This window comes from Odocoileus virginianus, chromosome 11, assembly GCF_023699985.2.
Source record: "Odocoileus virginianus isolate 20LAN1187 ecotype Illinois chromosome 11, Ovbor_1.2, whole genome shotgun sequence".
Lineage (NCBI taxonomy): Eukaryota > Metazoa > Chordata > Mammalia > Artiodactyla > Cervidae > Odocoileus > Odocoileus virginianus.
In genome coordinates, this window is record NC_069684.1 from 13,249,700 (window position 1) to 13,269,575 (window position 19,876).

Below are 19,876 nucleotides of genomic sequence, written 5' to 3' on the forward strand. Positions count from 1 at the left end.
TCACTATTAAATATCAACTATCTTGAGGAGAAATAAGATATCTCATGATTATACTATGTATCCGTATGTACTTTCAAAATATGGAATTTTGAAGACTATGGTATGTCATTTCTCTATTTCCTGATCGGTTTTAAAAGATCTAAGGTCTCCAGTGTAGAATTTGATCAAAGTCGTTTTTCACAAGACATTCAGATGATAGTAAGCAAAACACTTTCTTGAGTGAAACCATGGTATTAATGAGGGAAAAAGCTATTTTAGTTAAATAGACTAGAAATAGGCAGAGCTTTGGGCTGATAATAAAGGAAGAGCAAAAATAAGATACTCTCAGAGGAACAGAAGGTGAAGATTATGCAAACACAAAGAGGAAGCAAATGATGTACAGAAATGATGCTTCATCATTCACATTTTAAACAGTCCTGATAGAGCAGAGATGAGGAACATCTACTCTTCACACATCTTCTGAGGATCCCATTCTGTTCAAGAGAGGGCAAAGATTGATTCTTGAGTTTTTATACTGAAAATAAAGTTGAGAAAGCAGTGAGCAGAACGGCTTTCCTGGATTTATTTATGGCCAACAGAGTGAATGGAAGTTATATGAATAAAAGTGATAAAAACCATCTTAACATGCATCATGGAGCCAAAAGGACACAATGAAAATAGACGAACGCTAACTCTATAATGTGAATCTATTTATACAGCAAAGAAGGTGCCAGGCACTATTCTAAGTCCTTTCACATTTTACTTAACTTATACAAGAAATAAAGCACATTAAGTAAAATCAATATATGGTATGAGACATGGCTAATAACCTTAAAGCATAATAAAAACATCAAAGAACAGAGAATGGTCATATATCAAAGACAAGTACACAAATGGCAGGAATACACAGGATGTATCATTAAGATTAAACTCAAATTGAGTCACACTATTATAAAAATGACTGATTATTAATGACTGAATTATAAAAACAACTATATTTATGGGAAAAAAATAAAACAAAAATAGTGGCATATTTCACTGACCTCACTGTAAGATGCTGACTGGTAAAGAAGAAAGTATAAAACTGATGGACTACAATTGCACATGTTGCCAAGGATTTTTATATCCCCCTTTTGGGGGTTATAATCATTTCCTTACATCCTACTTATTCCTTTACGGACTTCTCAAACTTCTCAACTAATATTTGTTAAGCTAACAAATGAAAAACCAAATTAAACAAGCATAAGAAACAACTTGTATTATCTTTACTTTCTCAATGGTAAAACAACCATGGTTAAGATTAAATTCATGGCAAAGATGATGAAAAAGCACTAAGCTAGAAGGGGATGACAGATGATGAGATGGTTGGATGGCATCACCGACTCAATGGACATGAGTTTGAGCAAGCTCCAGGAAATGGTGAAGGACAGGGAAGCCTGGGCATGCTGCAGTCCATGGGGTCACAAAGAGTCGGACATGACTGAGCGACTGAACACAACAATTTTAAATTAACAGAAGAGTTCTATGGCAGGTGAAATAGGAAACTAGGAAGAGGTAGTATATCAAAATGGAAAAGGGACATTCAAGTCAGCTTGTAAGCCAGGGATTCAGCAGAGCGTACTAAGCAGCAGTACCACTGGCAGGGCTCCCTTGGTCGTGAGCACCCACAGAACTTATTTGAACCTACCTTTCTCAAGGATTCTTCTCCAGGTCTCACCTACCACCCCACTAACCCTAGGAATGGTGGTGGTGGTTTAGTTGCTAAGTTGTGTCCGACTCTTGAGACCCCATGGTCTATAGTCTGGCAGGCTCTCTGTCCATGGGGATTCTCCAGGCAAGAATACTGGAGAGCATTGCCATTTCCTTCTCCAGGGGATCTTCCCAACCCAGGGATTGAATCCATGTCTCCTGCATTGCAGGCAGAACCTTTACCCCTGAGCCACCAGGGAAGCCATCATTGACCCTAGGAATAGTTACTGACAACTCTTTACATATCTGAAGAGCTTATTAGAGTTATCTTTTTTTGAATGCTGGTAGAAAATAATCATTGATGACAGATCTTGTTAAGAGATGCAAAAACATGTTGGAGAAACAGAGAGCTGTAATGTCCTTCAACTTCCACTGTCTCCAGGAACAACGACTAAGAGGCTCGTGTGGGAGCATGGATTCCTCCAGCAGATGATGGAAAGGATACTGCTTGGTTTTTGCCAGAATTAGTACAGGCTCATTTGAGTCACTGCATATGAACATTATGTGAAAGAGAGAATATTTTGGGCCACCTATTGGGCATCCAGGGTAAGGCGATAGTGACCTTTTTTATAGGCTTTGGAGGAGGAAGAATAACCATCTCCTGCCAGGAAACATGATGGGATAGAAAGCTCAGAAATTCAGGGAAAGGAGGAGTTTGGACAAGCATCAGAGAGCCAAGTTACTACCTGGCTCCAGAATTACCAGTAGAGGATAAATCTAGAAAGGAGTTTTTAGAAAAGAAGAGTAACAAGGGGATGGTCCTAATTTATACCACTGAGATAAATATGCAATATTTTGAATAGCGCTGTCACATTATAAACAGAAATTTTGTCATAAATAAAATGAACTAAGCAACAGGAACAAGCGTGAACGAACTGGAAAACATATCAGATTAGGCAAGTCTGAAAGAACAGAAGGTATTTCCAGTGAAGGAAATAAAACACCTGGAGGGAAGAATACCTAATTTAAAGAGCTTTTATTTGAAAGAAGTGTTAATTTCCATTTTGCACATATGTTATAACAAGGACTGACAAACAGAATTTAATGATGCCTGGGGATCAATACAGAATTCTAGAACAATACAATATTATGCCAAGGCCACGTGACTGAGTAGTACACACCTTTTGCAGGACAAGGAAATGCAATGCGTTGGTTGGCCACTCTTTCTTGGAATGGAGTGTTATATGGAGGCTCTAGGTCTTCCAGAATAGGTGGTTCTATTAGAAAAATAAATGCATTATCACAGGCTTTCCTTGGGCAATACTGAATTCTTCTGAGGCTACGTATGACACCTGCTTCTCTTTTCCCGCCTTTGCACTGGTAGTCTCCCTGATAGGAATGCCTTTCCTCCGGATTGGACATGCCCGACTCCTTCTAGTCAACAAGATTTCACTACACTTATCACCACCTCAGAGAAGTCCTCATGAAAATTCAATCTACAGTAGCCAACTGCTGGGAGCATCACCCTATTTTAAATTTCTACAAAACACGTCTCACAATCTGTTATTTCTTATTTATTTGCCTGCTTGCTTTCTGCCTACTTATAGAACCAGTCATGAGAGCAGGTGTTTTTCCTCTGTCAGAATCTTCTCCTCACTGCCCAGATCACAACAGTAACCTGGCAGGAACTTGATAAACACTTGTTGCTTAAAGGAATAAAGATTAATCAATTTGGTGGGGGAGGGGTGCACCGTGTGGCATGTGGGATCTTAGTTTCCCAACTAGGGAGCGAACTCATGCCCCTACAGTGGAAACGTGGAGCCCAATCACTGGAGCAGTAGGGAATTCCCCAAAGATTAATCTTTAAACCCTCAATATAAGGCCATCATTAGAGGGAACAGTGGACCTCGACTTTCTAGGGATTAATCCTGAGTGCACCTTACTACTATAAGCTAAATCCTACTCCAATCAACTGTGCCCACAATTTCTTCCAAACCAAAAACAGTGTGTGGGGTACTTATCTAGGATTGTTTCCACTATCTGCATCATCCACGGCAACTCCATTTTCAAAGGTAAACAATTTACTAACATATAGTTTCATTTCATTTCTGGAATCATTTTCCTTTCAAAGATAACTGGAGAGTCAAAAGCTAGAAAGAAGTCTTCTGAAAGTGATCCAAGACCAAGCAAGCCTATACCTTCTGCGTAGACTCCAGGGTTTTCCCCCACTCCCCACCCCACCATACATATATTTTCCTAGGACCCACATCACCTTGAACATGTAGTGTTATCTCTGTTTCATCACTGCCTGCTATGTTAGTAGCGACACATGTATATACGCCAGCATCTGAGAGCACCGCTTGTTTGATGCTTAATGTCCCATCTGGAAGAGCAATATGCTGCAAGCCATCAACCAGCACAGCGCTTCCACCTTTAGACCAGGTGATAACAGGAAGAGGTGTCCCTTGAGCACTGCATGGAATGTCCACTCTTTGACCGACTTGGACTTTCATAACTTTAGGGCCACGCTGTATCTTTGGAGGCACTGGAAACAATGACTGAGTATTAATAATCCAATTTTTAAAAACTTCCTTCCTTTTTTCACTTTAAATGAGACCTCCTCACCAAGACGCAGCATGGGAAAGTAGAATCATCTCAGGATGGGGACCCAGGCTCAGGCCACTTACTAGCTGTGTGATCGAGGGCGATTCAGTATACTGTGTGAGGCCTGTTTCCTTGCTAATCCAGGCAAAATAACCTCTTTAGTACCAATGCACTGCAAGGATTATGGGAAAGAATGAATTTAAACTTCTCATTCCAAATTCGAGGAATACTAAGCAATTAAGGATGTCAGATTTCTTACATAAATAACGTAAGGCTTAAAGGCCTCTAAAATGGCAATCCAGTTGATTTCTGTAATAGAGTAAAACAAAAAGTTTTTCTCTCCATGGACTCTTTGCTTCTGTTCTCTTTGTGGAAGATTTAACCAGACTGTAAGAACTATTTCTCATAATAGCTTTCACTTATTTCAGAGAGGAAAGTCAAGATAAAACTTCTATTATTTCCCTTTATTCACTTCCTTCAGAAATGTAAATGAGACAATTTATCAAAAGTAGTGTTAGGTTCCACATACATGCATTGTGAACTATAAAATCAAATTGATTCCTAAGGATATGATTAGAACTTATGTACTTTACATCCCTGAAAAACCCGATTCCTCTGTCATTTTGTTAAAACTTAATATTTAACCAAGATATTCTAAAGGTTTCATTTGCAGCAATCTTTTAAGTTGATAGTATACAGGCATACTGCATTTTATTTTTACTGTGCTTTGCTTTATTGCACTTTACAGAAAATACAATTTTTACATATGGAAGTTTTATGGCAACCCTACATTGTTAAATGATGTTTAGCATTTTTAGCAATAAGATATTTTTCAAATTAATATTGTATGTATTATGCTCAATGCATGTACATTGTTTTTAAAGCCATAAGGCTATTATTGCACACTTAGTGGACTATAGTATAGTGTAAACATAATTTTTATAGGCACTGGGACACCAAAAAAATCTGTGTGACTCACTTGATTGCTGTATTCATTTTACTGAGATGCACTGGAACCAAATCCATAATACCTCCAAGATTTGCCTGTATTATTATCATCATTTTATGAAAAAAAAAAAAATTAAAGATAAAGAGGGTAGGTTTTACCTAATGCCCTAGAACTAGTGAATGACAGAACTCTCAGAGGATTTTATATCCCACAGTCAAAAGGACACTAGTGTAGTGATTGACCTGAGAGTGAAATCAGGTCACGACTATGTGAGAAAATTTCTTCTCTTATTTGAATGCATGGCATAGAATATGTGCTCACTAAGCATACGTTGAATGAATGAGTAATTAGACTATGGCAAATTGGGGGAAGAAAGTAGACTACCTAGAAAATTTTAAAGTAGTTAAAGAACCCCAGGAGCAGAATGTTTTCAGTGGTTGAGCTCTATAAACATTGAAACTGACCATTTAAATGCTATTCAACACTTCCTTGACCATTTGCATTTGCTTCCACAAAAACCCCATCAGCCTAAACGCATTTCTTTTTTTTTTTTTAAGTATGCTTTAGCATTAGAATGAACTACTTATTTTTACTTATTTATTTTTTATTTTGGCTACCCTGGGTCTTCGTTGCAGCATGCGGGCTTTCTCTAGTTGCAGAGCATGGGCTCTAGAGCAGGGGTCTCAACTGCCCTGCAGCAGATGGAATCTTATTCCCCGAAAAGGGACTGAACCCATGTCCTGTGCATTAGTTGGGGTTTCTTAGCCACTAGACCACCAGGGAAGTTCCTAAACATATTTCTTTTTTTACGGTGTATCAACAATACTTATAAATGACCTGTGGATGGACATCTAGTAAAACTGAGATCCAAAATTTTAATACTGGTCACCTGAAGAAAAAGGGGAAAGTTGTTTACGGATAGGAGATAACATTTTCAAAGTAAATGAAAGTTGTGAGTCTCAGATTAAAAAATTTTTGTATAATTACTCAGTATACAATTTGAGGATAACTATCAGAGAAACTGGGACAATAGGTTTCCTGGTGGCTAGTCCACAGATAGCATATACTTTCACTTCAAAACTCACCATGGACGTTTAATTTAACGGACTGAGTCACATTCCCGGCAATATTTGTGGCGACGCAAAGATACATCCCACTATCTGAAACACGGGTCTCAGTGATCTTCATTGAACCAGAAGGGAGGAACGTGTGTCTAAGAGAAGGAAGCCACAGGGCAGACCATAAAGTATGAGAATTTAAATATCCCCTAAGCAACTGCAATTCACTACGAAATGATGACTCTGCAAACAGTTCTTGAAACCATTCTCCAATCTATAACGTCATTTCTATGCACCTTAAAAGTCAGGAATTTTCATAATTATCTTGCGTATTCTGTATGATGTTCTCACAAATACCAAATTAATTTGCTTTCACATTTAAATTTAACCTAAGGGTGTGATGCTGTCACATAACTGTACACCTCTTTGCTTTATTAAGTTATAACTTTACAAAGCAAATATGTTTTAATAAACTTTGAAGATACTTCAAACATATTATAGTTTTTCTCCAATGCTTCATTTAAAATTTTTAAGTGCTAAAATAGAAACAAAAGAAGGTACATATGCAGTTCTCAAATATATATTGAGAATACACACACACACACACACACACACACTCCTTTTATGTACTTACGTAAACCAGATCTACACATAAAATGTTACTATGTATACTTTATTAAAATAGCTTTGGAGGGGGGGCAAATAGACCTACCTACTATCAGGATTTCTTATAAGTGAAGACAAATAAAGTGTGCTGTTGGCCCAGAGAATGACAAATGGATAAACAGTTAAAGATGGAAACCCCCTCATCCCCACCAAAAGACTGAAGCATATATGAGAACTCAACATGTAATATGTAATATCAGAGGTGATATTACAGAAAGTCAGGAAAGGACTGACTATTCAAAAATAGTGTCGGGTAAGCGGCTCTCCACATGGGAAAAAAAATAAAATTAGAGCACAAATTAGTGTTATACACAAAATAAAAATTCGGAAGTATTAACATCCAAAATGTGAAAACAAATTTAAAATACTGCAATAAAACACTGCAGTTTTATTTATGATCTACTAAGGTACAAATATGAAAAATAAACACTTTTGAGCTACACGCAAATTTTTAAATTCTGTACAACCAGTATGTGAATGTTAGCATGCTCAGTCATGTCCAACTCTTAGCAACCCCATGGACTGTAGCTCATCAGGCTCCTGAGTCCATGGGATTCTCCAGGCAAGAATACTGGAGAGGGTTGTCATTTCCTCCTCCAGGGGATCCTCCCGACCCAGGGATGGAACTAGACATCATATATAAATTAACTTGAAAGGCAAGGAGTATTCTGAGATATTTTCAACACATACAAGAGACAGATTGTTATTAAGAACAAAACCCAAATTTCTACATTCAATTATAAAAAGAGAAATAAGTCACCAGAACCCTGGAGCAGGGTTAAAGATACAATTCACAGACAACACAAATGGCCAACAAACAAGAGAAAGCATTCCAGGCTCACCGGAATTCAGCCATGTGAAAAGTAAGATAGCTGCAAGATACTATTTCACACCTATATGAATGGCAAAAAATTTTAAGTCAGTCAACACCATGCATTGTTGATAATGTGGCAACAGGTACATCTATATTCTGCTGGTGGGAGGTAAATCAGGAGTGCCCCTTCAGAAGGCAGTTAGGCAATCTCTACAAAGCTCAAAACAGGAATTCATCCAAATTAGAAATTGTGGTTTTAGGTACAAGTCTCAACGAAACTCATGCATATGCATATAAAGAGAGACATAAAAAGATATTCCCTGAAAAGTTTTGTTTCTAAAGCCAAGGGGGAAAAAAAAAGAATAAAATGTAGAAACACAAAATAAACCGAGCATAGAGAAATTTGTATAAATAAAACATAGAATATGTTTATGGCAATGAAAATGAATAAATTGAATCTACATGTATAAAAATGGATAAAAGTTGACTCAATAAAGCAAGCAGCAGAATAATAGACAACATGCTACAATGGTAAACTGAAAACAAGTACATGAAACAAAATTAAAAGCAGAGAAAATATTCTATACTATCTAAGGATGTATGTATAGGCTACGCATCAAGTCTGTGGCACTGTTTGCCCTGAGAAGAGAGAAAGAGACTGACTGAGAAGCGGAAAAATGAAACTTCAACATTATCTGAAATAAGGTATTTCTGCTATTCAAAAATTTCAAGGCAAGTTTTTTTTTTTTTTCAAAGAAATAATAAAGTAGTTCTTCACTGTTTACTTTTTTCCCTCAACAGTGGCAGGGAAAGTAGAGTGGCATGAATTTATAGCTTCAAAACTATACAAATCAACAAGTCCAAGAGACGAAAGCTAGAGATTATAGTTCTTATTCTGCCGGTAACTTCCGGCATGATACTGAGTTAAAACAGTAATTGATACCGTTCTTTGAGAACAAGAGGAGAAATATGGAATGTACATTATATCATCCTTTCAGGAATTATCCTCATTCTATAAACAAAAAGTCCGAGGTTCAAAGAGACTCACTGAAAAACTGCCAAAGTTTCAGAGAAGCTTTATGTAGTGGAGGTAAATTTAAACTCACACCTGCATGGCAACAAAAGCTGTGCTCTGAAAGTCTCTGGTTATTCTATTTTCCATGACTCTTAGCCTATCAAATGCTTTTCCGGTGGACCTTTGTTTGTTTAAGGGCTTTAGTTCAATCAAGAAGATTTGTACAAAACTACCTAATGAAAGTCAAAACCTTGATATTAGAGGACCTATTGTGTTTTATTGCTTCTCTGGGAATAATGCAATTTTATAGATAATACGCACTTTGTGCTAACAAGAATCTACATACAAATCTACATCCAAACCATTTCCGTAACTACCTTGTAGAATGTACCAGTGCAAAGTTATGTCAAAGCTCAGTTTTAGCATTTCTGTTCTTAAAGAATGATTTAGAAGGTTTACATGTTTCCTGTAGGCTCACTATAATATAAATTATCTCAAATTTAAAAATTGGGCTTCTCAATTGGGTTGTTTTTTTTATACTGAGCTGCATGAGCTGTTTGTATACTTTGGAGATTAATCCTTGTCAGTTGTTTTGTTTGAAAATATTTTCTCCCATTCTGAGGGGAAGATCTAATGGCTATTTCTCCAAAGATGACATACAAATGGCCAAAAAACACATGAAAAGATGCTTAACATTCCCAGTTATTAGAGAAATGCAAATCAAAATTACAATGAGGTATCACATCACTCTGGTCAGAACGGCCATCATGAAAAAAATCTACAAACAATAAATGATGGAGAAAGTCTGGAGAAAAGTGAACCCTCCTACACTGTTACTGGAAATGTAAATTGGTACAGCCACTATGGAGAATAGCATGGAGGTTCCTCAAAAAACTGAAAATGGAATTACCATATGACCCAGCAATCTCTCTCCTGGGCAGACACTCAGAGAAAACCACAGTTCAAAAAGATACATGCACCCCATTGTTCACTGTAGCACCATTTACAATAGTCAGGATATGGAACCAACCTAAATGTCCACCGACAGAGGAATGGATAAAGAAGATGTGGTACGTACATACAATGAAATATTATTCAGCAATAAAAAGGAACAAAATAGTGCCATCTGCAGAGATGTGGATAGACCTAGAGATTATCATATGGAGTGAGGTAAGAAAGAGAAAAACAAGTAGCATCAAATATCATATAATACTGCTTATATGTGGAATCTAGAAGAATGGTACAGAAGAACTTATTTGCAAAGCAGAAACAGAGACACAGATGATGGACACCAATGGGAAAAGTGGGGATGGGATGAACTGGGAGATTAATACTGACACATGTACATTACTGATACTGTGTATAAAATAGATAACTAATGAGAACCTACTGTATAGCACAAAGAATTCTACTCAACGTTCCGTGGTGACCTAATGGGATGGAAATCTAAAAAAGAGGGAATAGATGTATACTTAAAATTGATTCACTTTGCTGTACAGTAGAAATGAACACAATATTGTAAAGCAACTATACTCCAATAAGAATTAATAAAAAATAAAAAGTTTTTTTTTTTTTTTTGAGACATGTGAAAATCCGAACAGACACAGTCATCTGTCCCAAGAGATTGTTTCATGTGTTGCAATTCATCCCAGGTCACCTACCTTGGAGAGAATGGAGAGATGAGCTGGGTTTCTTTGGCCCAGGTAATGATGGGTGGGGGTGAACTCTTCACTTCACATGGAAGGGTCACCTCTTCTCCTGCAAGGACTGAGATCTCAACAGGTTTATCCTGGGATGGTCCCCTTTGGTCTCCAAACACTCTGGGCCTTACTAAAATAAACACAAGTTTGGGAAGGGAAAGAGTACATTGAAACAAAGCACACTTCAAGTTAAAATCAGGATGACTAATATTCTTAGATAATTTTCAAAAAGTTTCTGTTGATTTCAAAGTCTGGGGACATATCTAAAGCTTTCCATAAACATTTACTGTGAGAGTTTAACAGAAAATGACTAGAACATTTTCCTTTTCAGCTCTTCCTTTCAGAACACAATGAAAAGGTCCGCCAAAATGCCCTTTCAGAATCTGCCATATGTAAAGTAACCCCTCAAGGCAAAGCGCTAACCAAGACATAGCTGAGGTTTGGCTTTGCTAGGAGCCTTAACTACGTGGTGTTTCTAAAGAGGGTTGGGTGCCATAAGCATACTCCTTGGAAAAACACCATTAAATTTTTTCCAAAAGGCTATACCATTTCTCTCCCTTTAAATCAAAATCTAAAGAGAGGAGATGTAGGTTGGCAGGAAAAGTACATTTTTTGTTAAAAAATCTATAAACTTGGGGGAGTAGTTCACTTTAGGGGTTCAGGTCTCTGGTAACATTATTTGGGAGAGAAATGTGAGTTTTGGCACAGACAGCATCAGAGAACAGTCGCCCACAGCGACTCTCACCATAGACAGTCAGCTGCACTTTCCTTTTGGCGTAGCCAGCTGCATTGGCGGCGGTGCACACATACTCCCCACTCTCCTCACCGCCGGGGGACACCACGTACAGACTTCCATCAGCCCCTGCGGAAAACTTAGCACTGCTGGTGGAAATCAGCTCTCCCTTCTGCAAAACAACACAGAGAAGTGTTTCTTAAGATAATAAAGGAGTGACTTAATGTCTGGAAGAGGAATAGAGGGAGGAAAAAAAATCTCTAAGGGAGAAAATATTAGATTGAAAGGATACTAATTTAAAGCAAGTTCTTTGTAAGAAAAACAAAAAATGCAAGGGGACATTTCTTCCTACTAGACCAGGGCCCCTTTATTCTAGAACTATCAAAACTGGAGAGGATGAGGAAGCAGCAAATGGCATGGGTGTTTGTGCTGAGACAGGCACCGTTTTGAACACTTTACATGAATTAACTATGGTAGTACTCACAACAATCTTATGAGTAGTAATTACCACAATCCTATTTTTCAGATGAAAGTATTAAGTCTGGGAGCTGGTAGGATAACTTGACCAAGGTGAAAGAGTCAGTCATTGGTAGAACTAGAAACTGAACCTGGGCAGGCAGGCTCAGGAGGCCAAACTCTTCATCTCTGTTGTATTATCACAGAACAAAGGCCATTCGGGAAAGATTTTGTTTTTATATTTCCCCAAAATGCATTAAACTTCTATTCAATACCAGACACTGTGCAGTTTGGGGAGTCAGCTTCACCACCATACTTTTGTGCCCAGGAAGCAGGAATCTGAGACTTTTTATTTAATTTACAGATATCAAACCCATTTTCTCTATATTTCAGAGACTTTCAGAAGCATAAAATTAGATGTTATGGCTATCTGGACAAAAACACAGTCCAAAAGGACACACGCACCCCAACATTCACTGTAGCATTGTTTACAATAGCCAAGACATGAAAGCAACCTAAATGTCTTGGATGGATAAAGATGATGTGGTAAATACATACAATGGAATATTACTCGCCATTAAAAGGAATGAACTAATGCCATTTGCAATGACATGGGTGGGCCTAGAAACTGTCATACTGAGTGAAGTAAGTCAAGGAGAATTATTGCATGATATCCCTTATACGCAGAATATATTAAAAAAAGAAATGATACAAATGAACTTATTTACAAAACAGAAACAGACTCACACACTGAGAGAATGAACTTACGGTTACCAAGAGGGAAGTACTGGGGGAAGGGATAGTTATGAAATTTGAGACGAACATATACACACTGCCACATTTAAAATGGATAACCGGCAAGGACCTACTTTATAACACAGGGAACTCTGTTCAATGTTATGTGGTAGGCTGGATGGGAGAGCAGTTTGGGGGAAAATGGATACATGTACGTCTATGGCTGAGTTCCTTTGCTGTGCATGTGAAACTATCACAATATTGTTAATTGGCTATACTTCAATATAAAATATACAGTTTAAAAAATTAGATGTTAAGGCACAACACTCTGGTTGTGTTCTAATTCTACAAACACCATATTTCATTATTATGCCATCATTTTACATTATTTTCTACCAGATTTAATTAAATATGCCATCTTCGAAGCTATTAAACTATGGAAAGGACTTTGTCAGAAAATGTGTTTTTCCTTACTGCAATGAAAAACCATAAAACTTTATGACAGGGACTATAAAGGGGGGATAAATGAGTTCACTGTCATTGTTGTTTAGTCATTATGTCATGTCTGACTCTTTGTGACCCCATGGATGGCATCCCACCAAGCTCCTCTGTCCATGGAATTTCCCAGGCAAGAATACTACCATGGGTTGCTGTTTCCTTTTCCAGGGAATCTTCATGACCCAGGGATTGAACCCATGTCTCCTACATTGGCTGGTGGATTCTTTACCACTGAGTCACTAGCAAAGTCCAAACAAGTTCACATATGCGTCTTGTTTTGGTTTTGAGACGAGTAGATGCCAAGACAAAGATTTGGAGTCAGGGAATTTACTTGTAAAGTGATTCCCAGAGCCTTGAAGAGGAGGGTGGGAGAGTGATGCAAGAAGGAAGGAAGGGTAATAAAGGGTTTCACTGCCCCGGTGTGCTGTGGCGCTGGGGCTCCTCTGAGACACTATGCACATAGACTCAGAAGGGTTCTCCTGATAGATGAGAAATGGGGCATAAAAATTGGACATCTCCCCCTCCCAGGAGTTAATGATCCTGTACTTCCTGACCACTCAGCAGGCTGAGTGACCTTGTGCAGCTTGAAGAAAGCCCTGAGTCCCCAAACCAGAGAGGTACATGCATGAAGGGTGACCCTGGCAGAGAGCATGGAGCTGTCCACCAGAGCTACACTGAAGTCAAAATGTTTTGGGATCAGCCACTGATAGGGAATAAAAAAAGGATCTGCTGAAACATGTGAAATGCTCAGAAAAATGCCTAGCCCACAGAATGTGCTATATTAAGGTTCTCTGTTGTGTGAACACTACTTAAGGATCAAATAGGTGAATGCACTAAGGACATTTTAAGGTCACTTCCAAGGTAAGACTGCATGGTTTTTCCTTTCTATAATGTCCTATAGGAGAGTGACAAGTTCCACGTATGACCAAAAACATTCAAATGTTGTTGTTACAGTACATGTCATTAACAAGCACCACTAAATGCATCCTTTACCTTGGACCAGGCAATAGATGGTTTGGGTATTCCACTTGCTTTGCAGGGTAAAGTTACTGGAATGCCTTCAATGGTACTAAGGATCTGCTGTCCATGCTGAATGGTTGGCAGAACTGGAAAAGGAAGCAATATGCAGAATCTGAGTGCCTACCCTTCCATTTTGCCTGACAAGTTTAAAGCAGAACTTTTTCAAGATAAACCAAATATTTAGAAGAAATAGCAAAGACAATCCTTTCTGTTAAAATGTAGGGTCATTTGTAAGGGTGTGTAATAAAGTAAATACAAGAGTTACAATCTGAACAATTTAAATAAAAACTTAAAATGAAGTAGTAAATCATGTGTAATATGGCTGATTTTCCTAACAAAAATATGAGAGGATTGAAGGAAATCTGTATTTTCCAGAAATTCAAGATAGAACTACACCCTCAGTGTTACACATTTAACCTATATCTTTCACCACTGTGCATTACACATTAAGCTGCAGTGAGCTGACTTAACCTCAACTCTAGAGAAATGGACTATTTAACCACTACACATTAAATATCTGTCTATACACAAGAATCACTTAGCAAGCTACTAAATTTAACCTTGAAAAAAGAATCTGTTTCCTCAAAAGGAACTCAAAAGTTATACTTGAAAGGCCTTAGGAGTTTACATTTAAAAGTTGAAAATACAAGATTCTAAGTCGATGTTTTTTGCTAGGAAAAATGGCATACCTTTTGATTTTAGAAAGCAACTAAAGAATTGACACTAATGAGTGAAGTAATAGGAAAGAGAAGATTTTATCATTCCATTCTGTGTAAATCTGCTAATCACACCAGTGTTAGTCTCTCAGCCTTGTCCGACTCTGTGTGACCCTATGACCTGTAGCCCACCAGGCTTCTCTGTCCATGGGATTCTCTAGGCAAGAATACTGGGGTGAGTTGCCATTCCCTTCTCCAGTGGGCCTTCCTGACCCAGGGATTGAACTTGGGTCTCCTGTACCATCTGAGCTACCAGGGAAGCCCAATCATAACCTCTCTGAATACAAAAAATTACCATTACTTGATGGTCTCAAAATAATTTGATTAAAGAAGCTCTCATACATGAAAGTTCCTAACACAGCATAAAAGTGCATGTGTGTGTGTGTGTGTGTGTGTATATATATATATACACACATATGTATGTGTGTGTATATATATATATGTATATATATATATATATATATATATATATCATGCATTTCCTTTCCTTCCCCTGAAAGATGGAGCTGCTCTCTAGGGCTCAAGCACTGTGTCTCTTATCTTTAAGTCAAATACACCTAGAATGATCCCAGCTACCCTGGAGTTGAAGTTAACCAGACAAGAGATGCCAGAGACCTCAGTGCAAAAGCTTCCTTTTAGAAAAGGAAGATTAGATTAGCTTTGTTATATACTTGTATTTTCCTAAGACTAGGCTTACTCCTTAGATAATATCTTCTTGAAGAATTGGCAGCAAATTCCCAGCCCTAAACAAGAATGTCGGGCTACTCTTTAAAGCGAGAAATTTAATTTCCAGAATTATCACAGAATAGTCAATTTTCAACTTTCCTGTCATTTTGTGGCAATGTGGAATAAGCCATTTTCTTAAAATGCATATTAAGTTTGACAGGTATAAAGGCAAATGTCAGCTATAAAAGCAGGCAACAGCTTTCAACTCTGATCACATTTGAGTATGGAAGAGCTTTTACTTTCCAGACTGTCAATCTATGTAAATCAACGTAAAGAATGAAATGGCTTGTCATTTTAACTTGCATCTGTATGTGCATTTGTTAATACAATTCTTTTAAGAATTCACTGAGAGCCTTTACTATATTTTTTAATTGATTAAACCAAAGTATAGTTGATTTACGATGCTGTGTTAATCTTTCATAAATAGCAAAGTAACTCATTTAAATGTATATACATACATTCTTTTTTCTTTTCCATTATGATTTAACTCGGGATATAATAAATATTCTTAAAAGTGGAGAGGCAGAGTGATGAAATTAACATAAATACAGAGTATAGAGAAACTATAACACTGCATCGCATCCAACTCAAAGACAAATCTTGCCTTTAGATAGCTGGTTGGTTTAGTCTATGTCAAATGGTTAGGTTAATTTTTTCTTAATCTTATTAACTAAATCAGTTATTCATTTTGGACTACGATGGATGAAACAATGTTCTCAAATGACCTCTTTAACTTTTCATTGTTAAATTTCCTTTATCTTAATGAACCATATCATTGGTTTGTTGGTCTTCTCCAACTCCTTGAGTCTGGCCAACTTCATGTCACTCTTTGACCCAAGTGAAAATTTATATCAGAATCCATCTCAAGACAATATTCCAGGCAGTTGTTATAAGTCAAAGGAAGATGACGTGAGTACATTTCTACTGTTGATTGTCAAACAAGTCCATAAGCACCCTCTGGGAAATGTAAGGCCTCTAGCCATATATGAAACACAACTGTAGCCAACTTGGCATTATGTATTTACTCTTTTGGACCATAAATAATTTAGTGTTACTTGACTATTTCTTCAAGAAGATTTCATACAAGATTGGTGAAGGTTGGCACAAGATTGGTCTGAGGCTGAAAGCGGTGGAAGAGGTTATTTATAGGAAAAGCAGACATTAAAAAGAAGATGGCCTGAATTCACTGGAAACTTCAACAGAACAAGCAAAATTTGGAAATTAATGGATTGTCCAATTCAGGCCCTAAAAAAGACTGAATCAACTACTAAAAATAAATGTTCTATTCTACTTTCATCCCTGTACACAGAGCTAGTTTTTAATACTACACTTTAGAAAAGCAATGTTGCAAAGTCTTTAAAGGAAATATTTTTAAAAAATTATGACAATTTCTTAAACTATGTAGCTGTCATCTATTGAGATGTAAAAAGTTGACAATGGTTACTCACTAATGGAAAAAAAGATAGCTTCTGGATTTTTTTATTTTTGACCTTTATAACATGCAAAAAGATTGTTTGGGGCACATGAGATGGCCTTTAGAAAAGTTTAGGTCATTTCTAGCTAACACACAAAGGGGTTATTAGTAAGGACCACTTACACAATCTGAAAAGAAGAGGCAGTTTGGATGGTATAATAAGTTCTGCTCGCCTGAAATTAAAATGTATTTTTAAACATAACTCTTTGAGAGCTAAGTTCACTTTTATCAATTAAGAAACCACTTACAAAAGCCCTTGGACAGACTCAGCTAGTGACTCCCAATAATATCTTTTTGTGTACACAGGAAAGGGAAATCTGGAAACAGCCTTAACAATGTTAAATATTGTTCAAGAAATAAGGCTTTTTGTTAAGAAAAACAATTAGGAAAGATATCTACTTCATATAATTAGAGGAACAGAGTGATTTGGTTTAAAGACATGGACCCAGTTCTGAACTGGGAAAAAAATTATGATGGGTGCGCCTCTTACCATGCACGTCCACAGTGGTCGTTTTGTTAGTGGTTCCAGCAACGTTACTGGCCACACAAGTATACTCGCCTCCATCCTGCAAGCGGACTCTTTCAATATGGAGACTCCCATCACTGCGTACAGTGATGTAAGGGTTTTGGACCAACTTGAAGGGAAAAAAAGCCATTTTTAATTAAAAAGGCAATAGTGTCTAAGCCAAAAGCAGATCTGCTTTCTCTCCCAACTGGGTAATTAAATGTCTTATAAAATAATGAAATATTTTAACATCCTTAAGTGAAAAATGATGAGCATAAAATGTTACCAAGCACTGTAACATTTGTATGTCATTGTGATATACCACCAAAAATTCTATCCACTAACATCTGTCGGAATTATGCACATGTGGGAAAGAGAAAGAAATAGAAACAACATTTATTCCCTGTTTCTGTAATTTTGGTTATCATGCAGATCCAAATTTGACTCTTACTATTGGCTTAATTTGTTCTTTTTCAAGAAGACTTGCTTACCACTTGCAAGCCGTTTGACATTTTTATTTTGGTAACCAAGCATCACTCAAACTGAGAGAATGATCTCAACACCCGCCCTATTCAGTGACAGATACAAATCTCAGAAGTCAATACATGATATAGGAAGTACATGAGAGAAGGGTGACAAGAGTTTGTTAATAATCATTACCGCTAACTCTGTACCATTTATGTCTTTTGTTCAACCACAGGGTACTTAAGTGCTCAAACAGTATCATCCTATGTCATAAGGGCATTTATTACTGAGTGAGGTGCACTCATTTTTCTCGGGTTTTTATGCAAATATGAACATTTTTACATCTTATTTCATGGACTCAATTCACTTTTAATTGGCACTTCAAGAGGAGAGTAAGTCAAGTACTCTGGAAAATAGAAGGAAAAATGCTCTGAACTAGATGAAAATTTATTGCCATAGATAGTATGTTTGCAGAATAATTCCTTAGAACTGTGAAAATTTTTCAAATTCCTTCATAATCACAAGTTATGCCTTGAAAAACAATGACACAAAATTGATCCACATTGTAAAATAGTTCACTGTAAAAGAATGTTTGAAGATAATAAAGATTAAAATATAAAATGAAATAATTTTATGAGAATATTAACATTTTATTAGGTCCTGCAAAGAAGGATATAAAATATTTAAATGCTATGAAAACAAACTTCATCCTTGCTTCATTTTTTACATATTCTGGAATTTTCCAGTAACACTGAATTTAATGCAAAATCATAAAAATTATACCATTGACTATTTCTCCATCATATTAATTCCAAAATCATATAAACTGCATAAACATGTTAATATTGAAAAAAACATGTTGATACATTTAAAAAATAAATGTTTGCATATTTATTTTATTGAAATTTCAGTGGTTGAAACACATTGTGTCTTACTCAAGAAAATTAGGAATATGAACGCATAGATTTAAAATGCTCCTACCATGGCTGAATTTTTAGTCCACCGACGCTCTGGAATGGGATTTCCAGCCAGCAAAGCACAAGGCAGAGTAAGCTGCTGCCCTTCAATCACGCTGGTCACCGGGGGGCTGATTCCAATGAGTGGAGCGACTAACTCAGAGAGAACATACAGCCACCGTCAGCACTAATTCACTCAAAAGGAAGGCCAGTTCTTTCATAGACCAAGGTGACTACTAGGGAAGCTATTAGAAAACCGAGTTTTCCAGAACAAGATATTTAATTGCACATATGTACAAATTAGAAGACAGAGATATAGGACCTTTCTAAGCAAGAGAGACTGGCAGGAGGACAGGTAACAGTATAGGAGGAAATAAAGTCACATAGAGTAGGTCTATGGCTTAAAGGCCAGAAAAGTCAAGCCAAGAAATTTCCAAAATATTCAACAGACAGATGGAGTGTTTGAAAGCACTGATAAATAGAAAAGTAGAATCATCAGGAAGTATTCATCTGGGAACTTACTGGACAAGGGACAATTAGAAGGAATGAGATTAGTGAGGAGGCTGTTATAACAGCTCAGGCAAATAGAATGATGGAAGGCACGGAAACATTGTAAACATATTCTTTTCTAGAAATCAATGAATAAATTCAACATAAATCAAAGTAACAGCCCTAAGAGATCCTTCTTGGAAAATGTAAGCATATATAGATGAACAAAGGGAGATACATGAAGAAAATATTTTAGAAGTTATTGTAGAAAATATTGCATTAATGAGAAATGTGAACTGACAGATTTAAAAATCACAATACATGCTATAATAATTTAAATAGTGTAGGAGTAGCATATGAACAGAATTCCAAGGAACAGACATAGAATATAAATTTAAGTGTGTGGCCAAATGGGTATTTTAATCAGTGGGAAGAGAATATTCAATAAAAGATACTGTAACAAAGTCTTACCACTTGGAAAGAAAGGATTTTGTATTCTTAATTCATATCACACAGAGAAATAATTCCATGTGGACTAAAATGATAAGTGTAAAGAAAAGAACTAGAAAAGAATACCGCAACTGTGTGTGTGTGTGTGTGTGTGTGTGTGTGTGTATTCATACTGAGAC

The 19,876-nt window shown here is 36.9% G+C and overlaps 1 protein-coding gene across 1 annotated transcript in view; it reads right to left on the reverse strand.

The window, feature by feature from the left end:
* The window catches only part of HMCN1 (hemicentin 1), a 514,767-nt gene that overhangs the window by 228,392 nt on the left and 266,499 nt on the right, over positions 1-19,876 (reverse strand). The window contains exons 18-25 of the mRNA XM_070473938.1: positions 18,784-18,911; positions 17,323-17,467; positions 13,890-14,002; positions 11,220-11,379; positions 10,436-10,604; positions 6,307-6,434; positions 3,941-4,213; positions 2,850-2,945 (exon numbers count right to left, since the gene is read on the reverse strand). Of these exons, the coding sequence (XP_070330039.1) occupies positions 2,850-2,945; positions 3,941-4,213; positions 6,307-6,434; positions 10,436-10,604; positions 11,220-11,379; positions 13,890-14,002; positions 17,323-17,467; positions 18,784-18,911 (1,212 nt within the window). The remainder of the gene's footprint in view (positions 1-2,849; positions 2,946-3,940; positions 4,214-6,306; positions 6,435-10,435; positions 10,605-11,219; positions 11,380-13,889; positions 14,003-17,322; positions 17,468-18,783; positions 18,912-19,876) is intronic.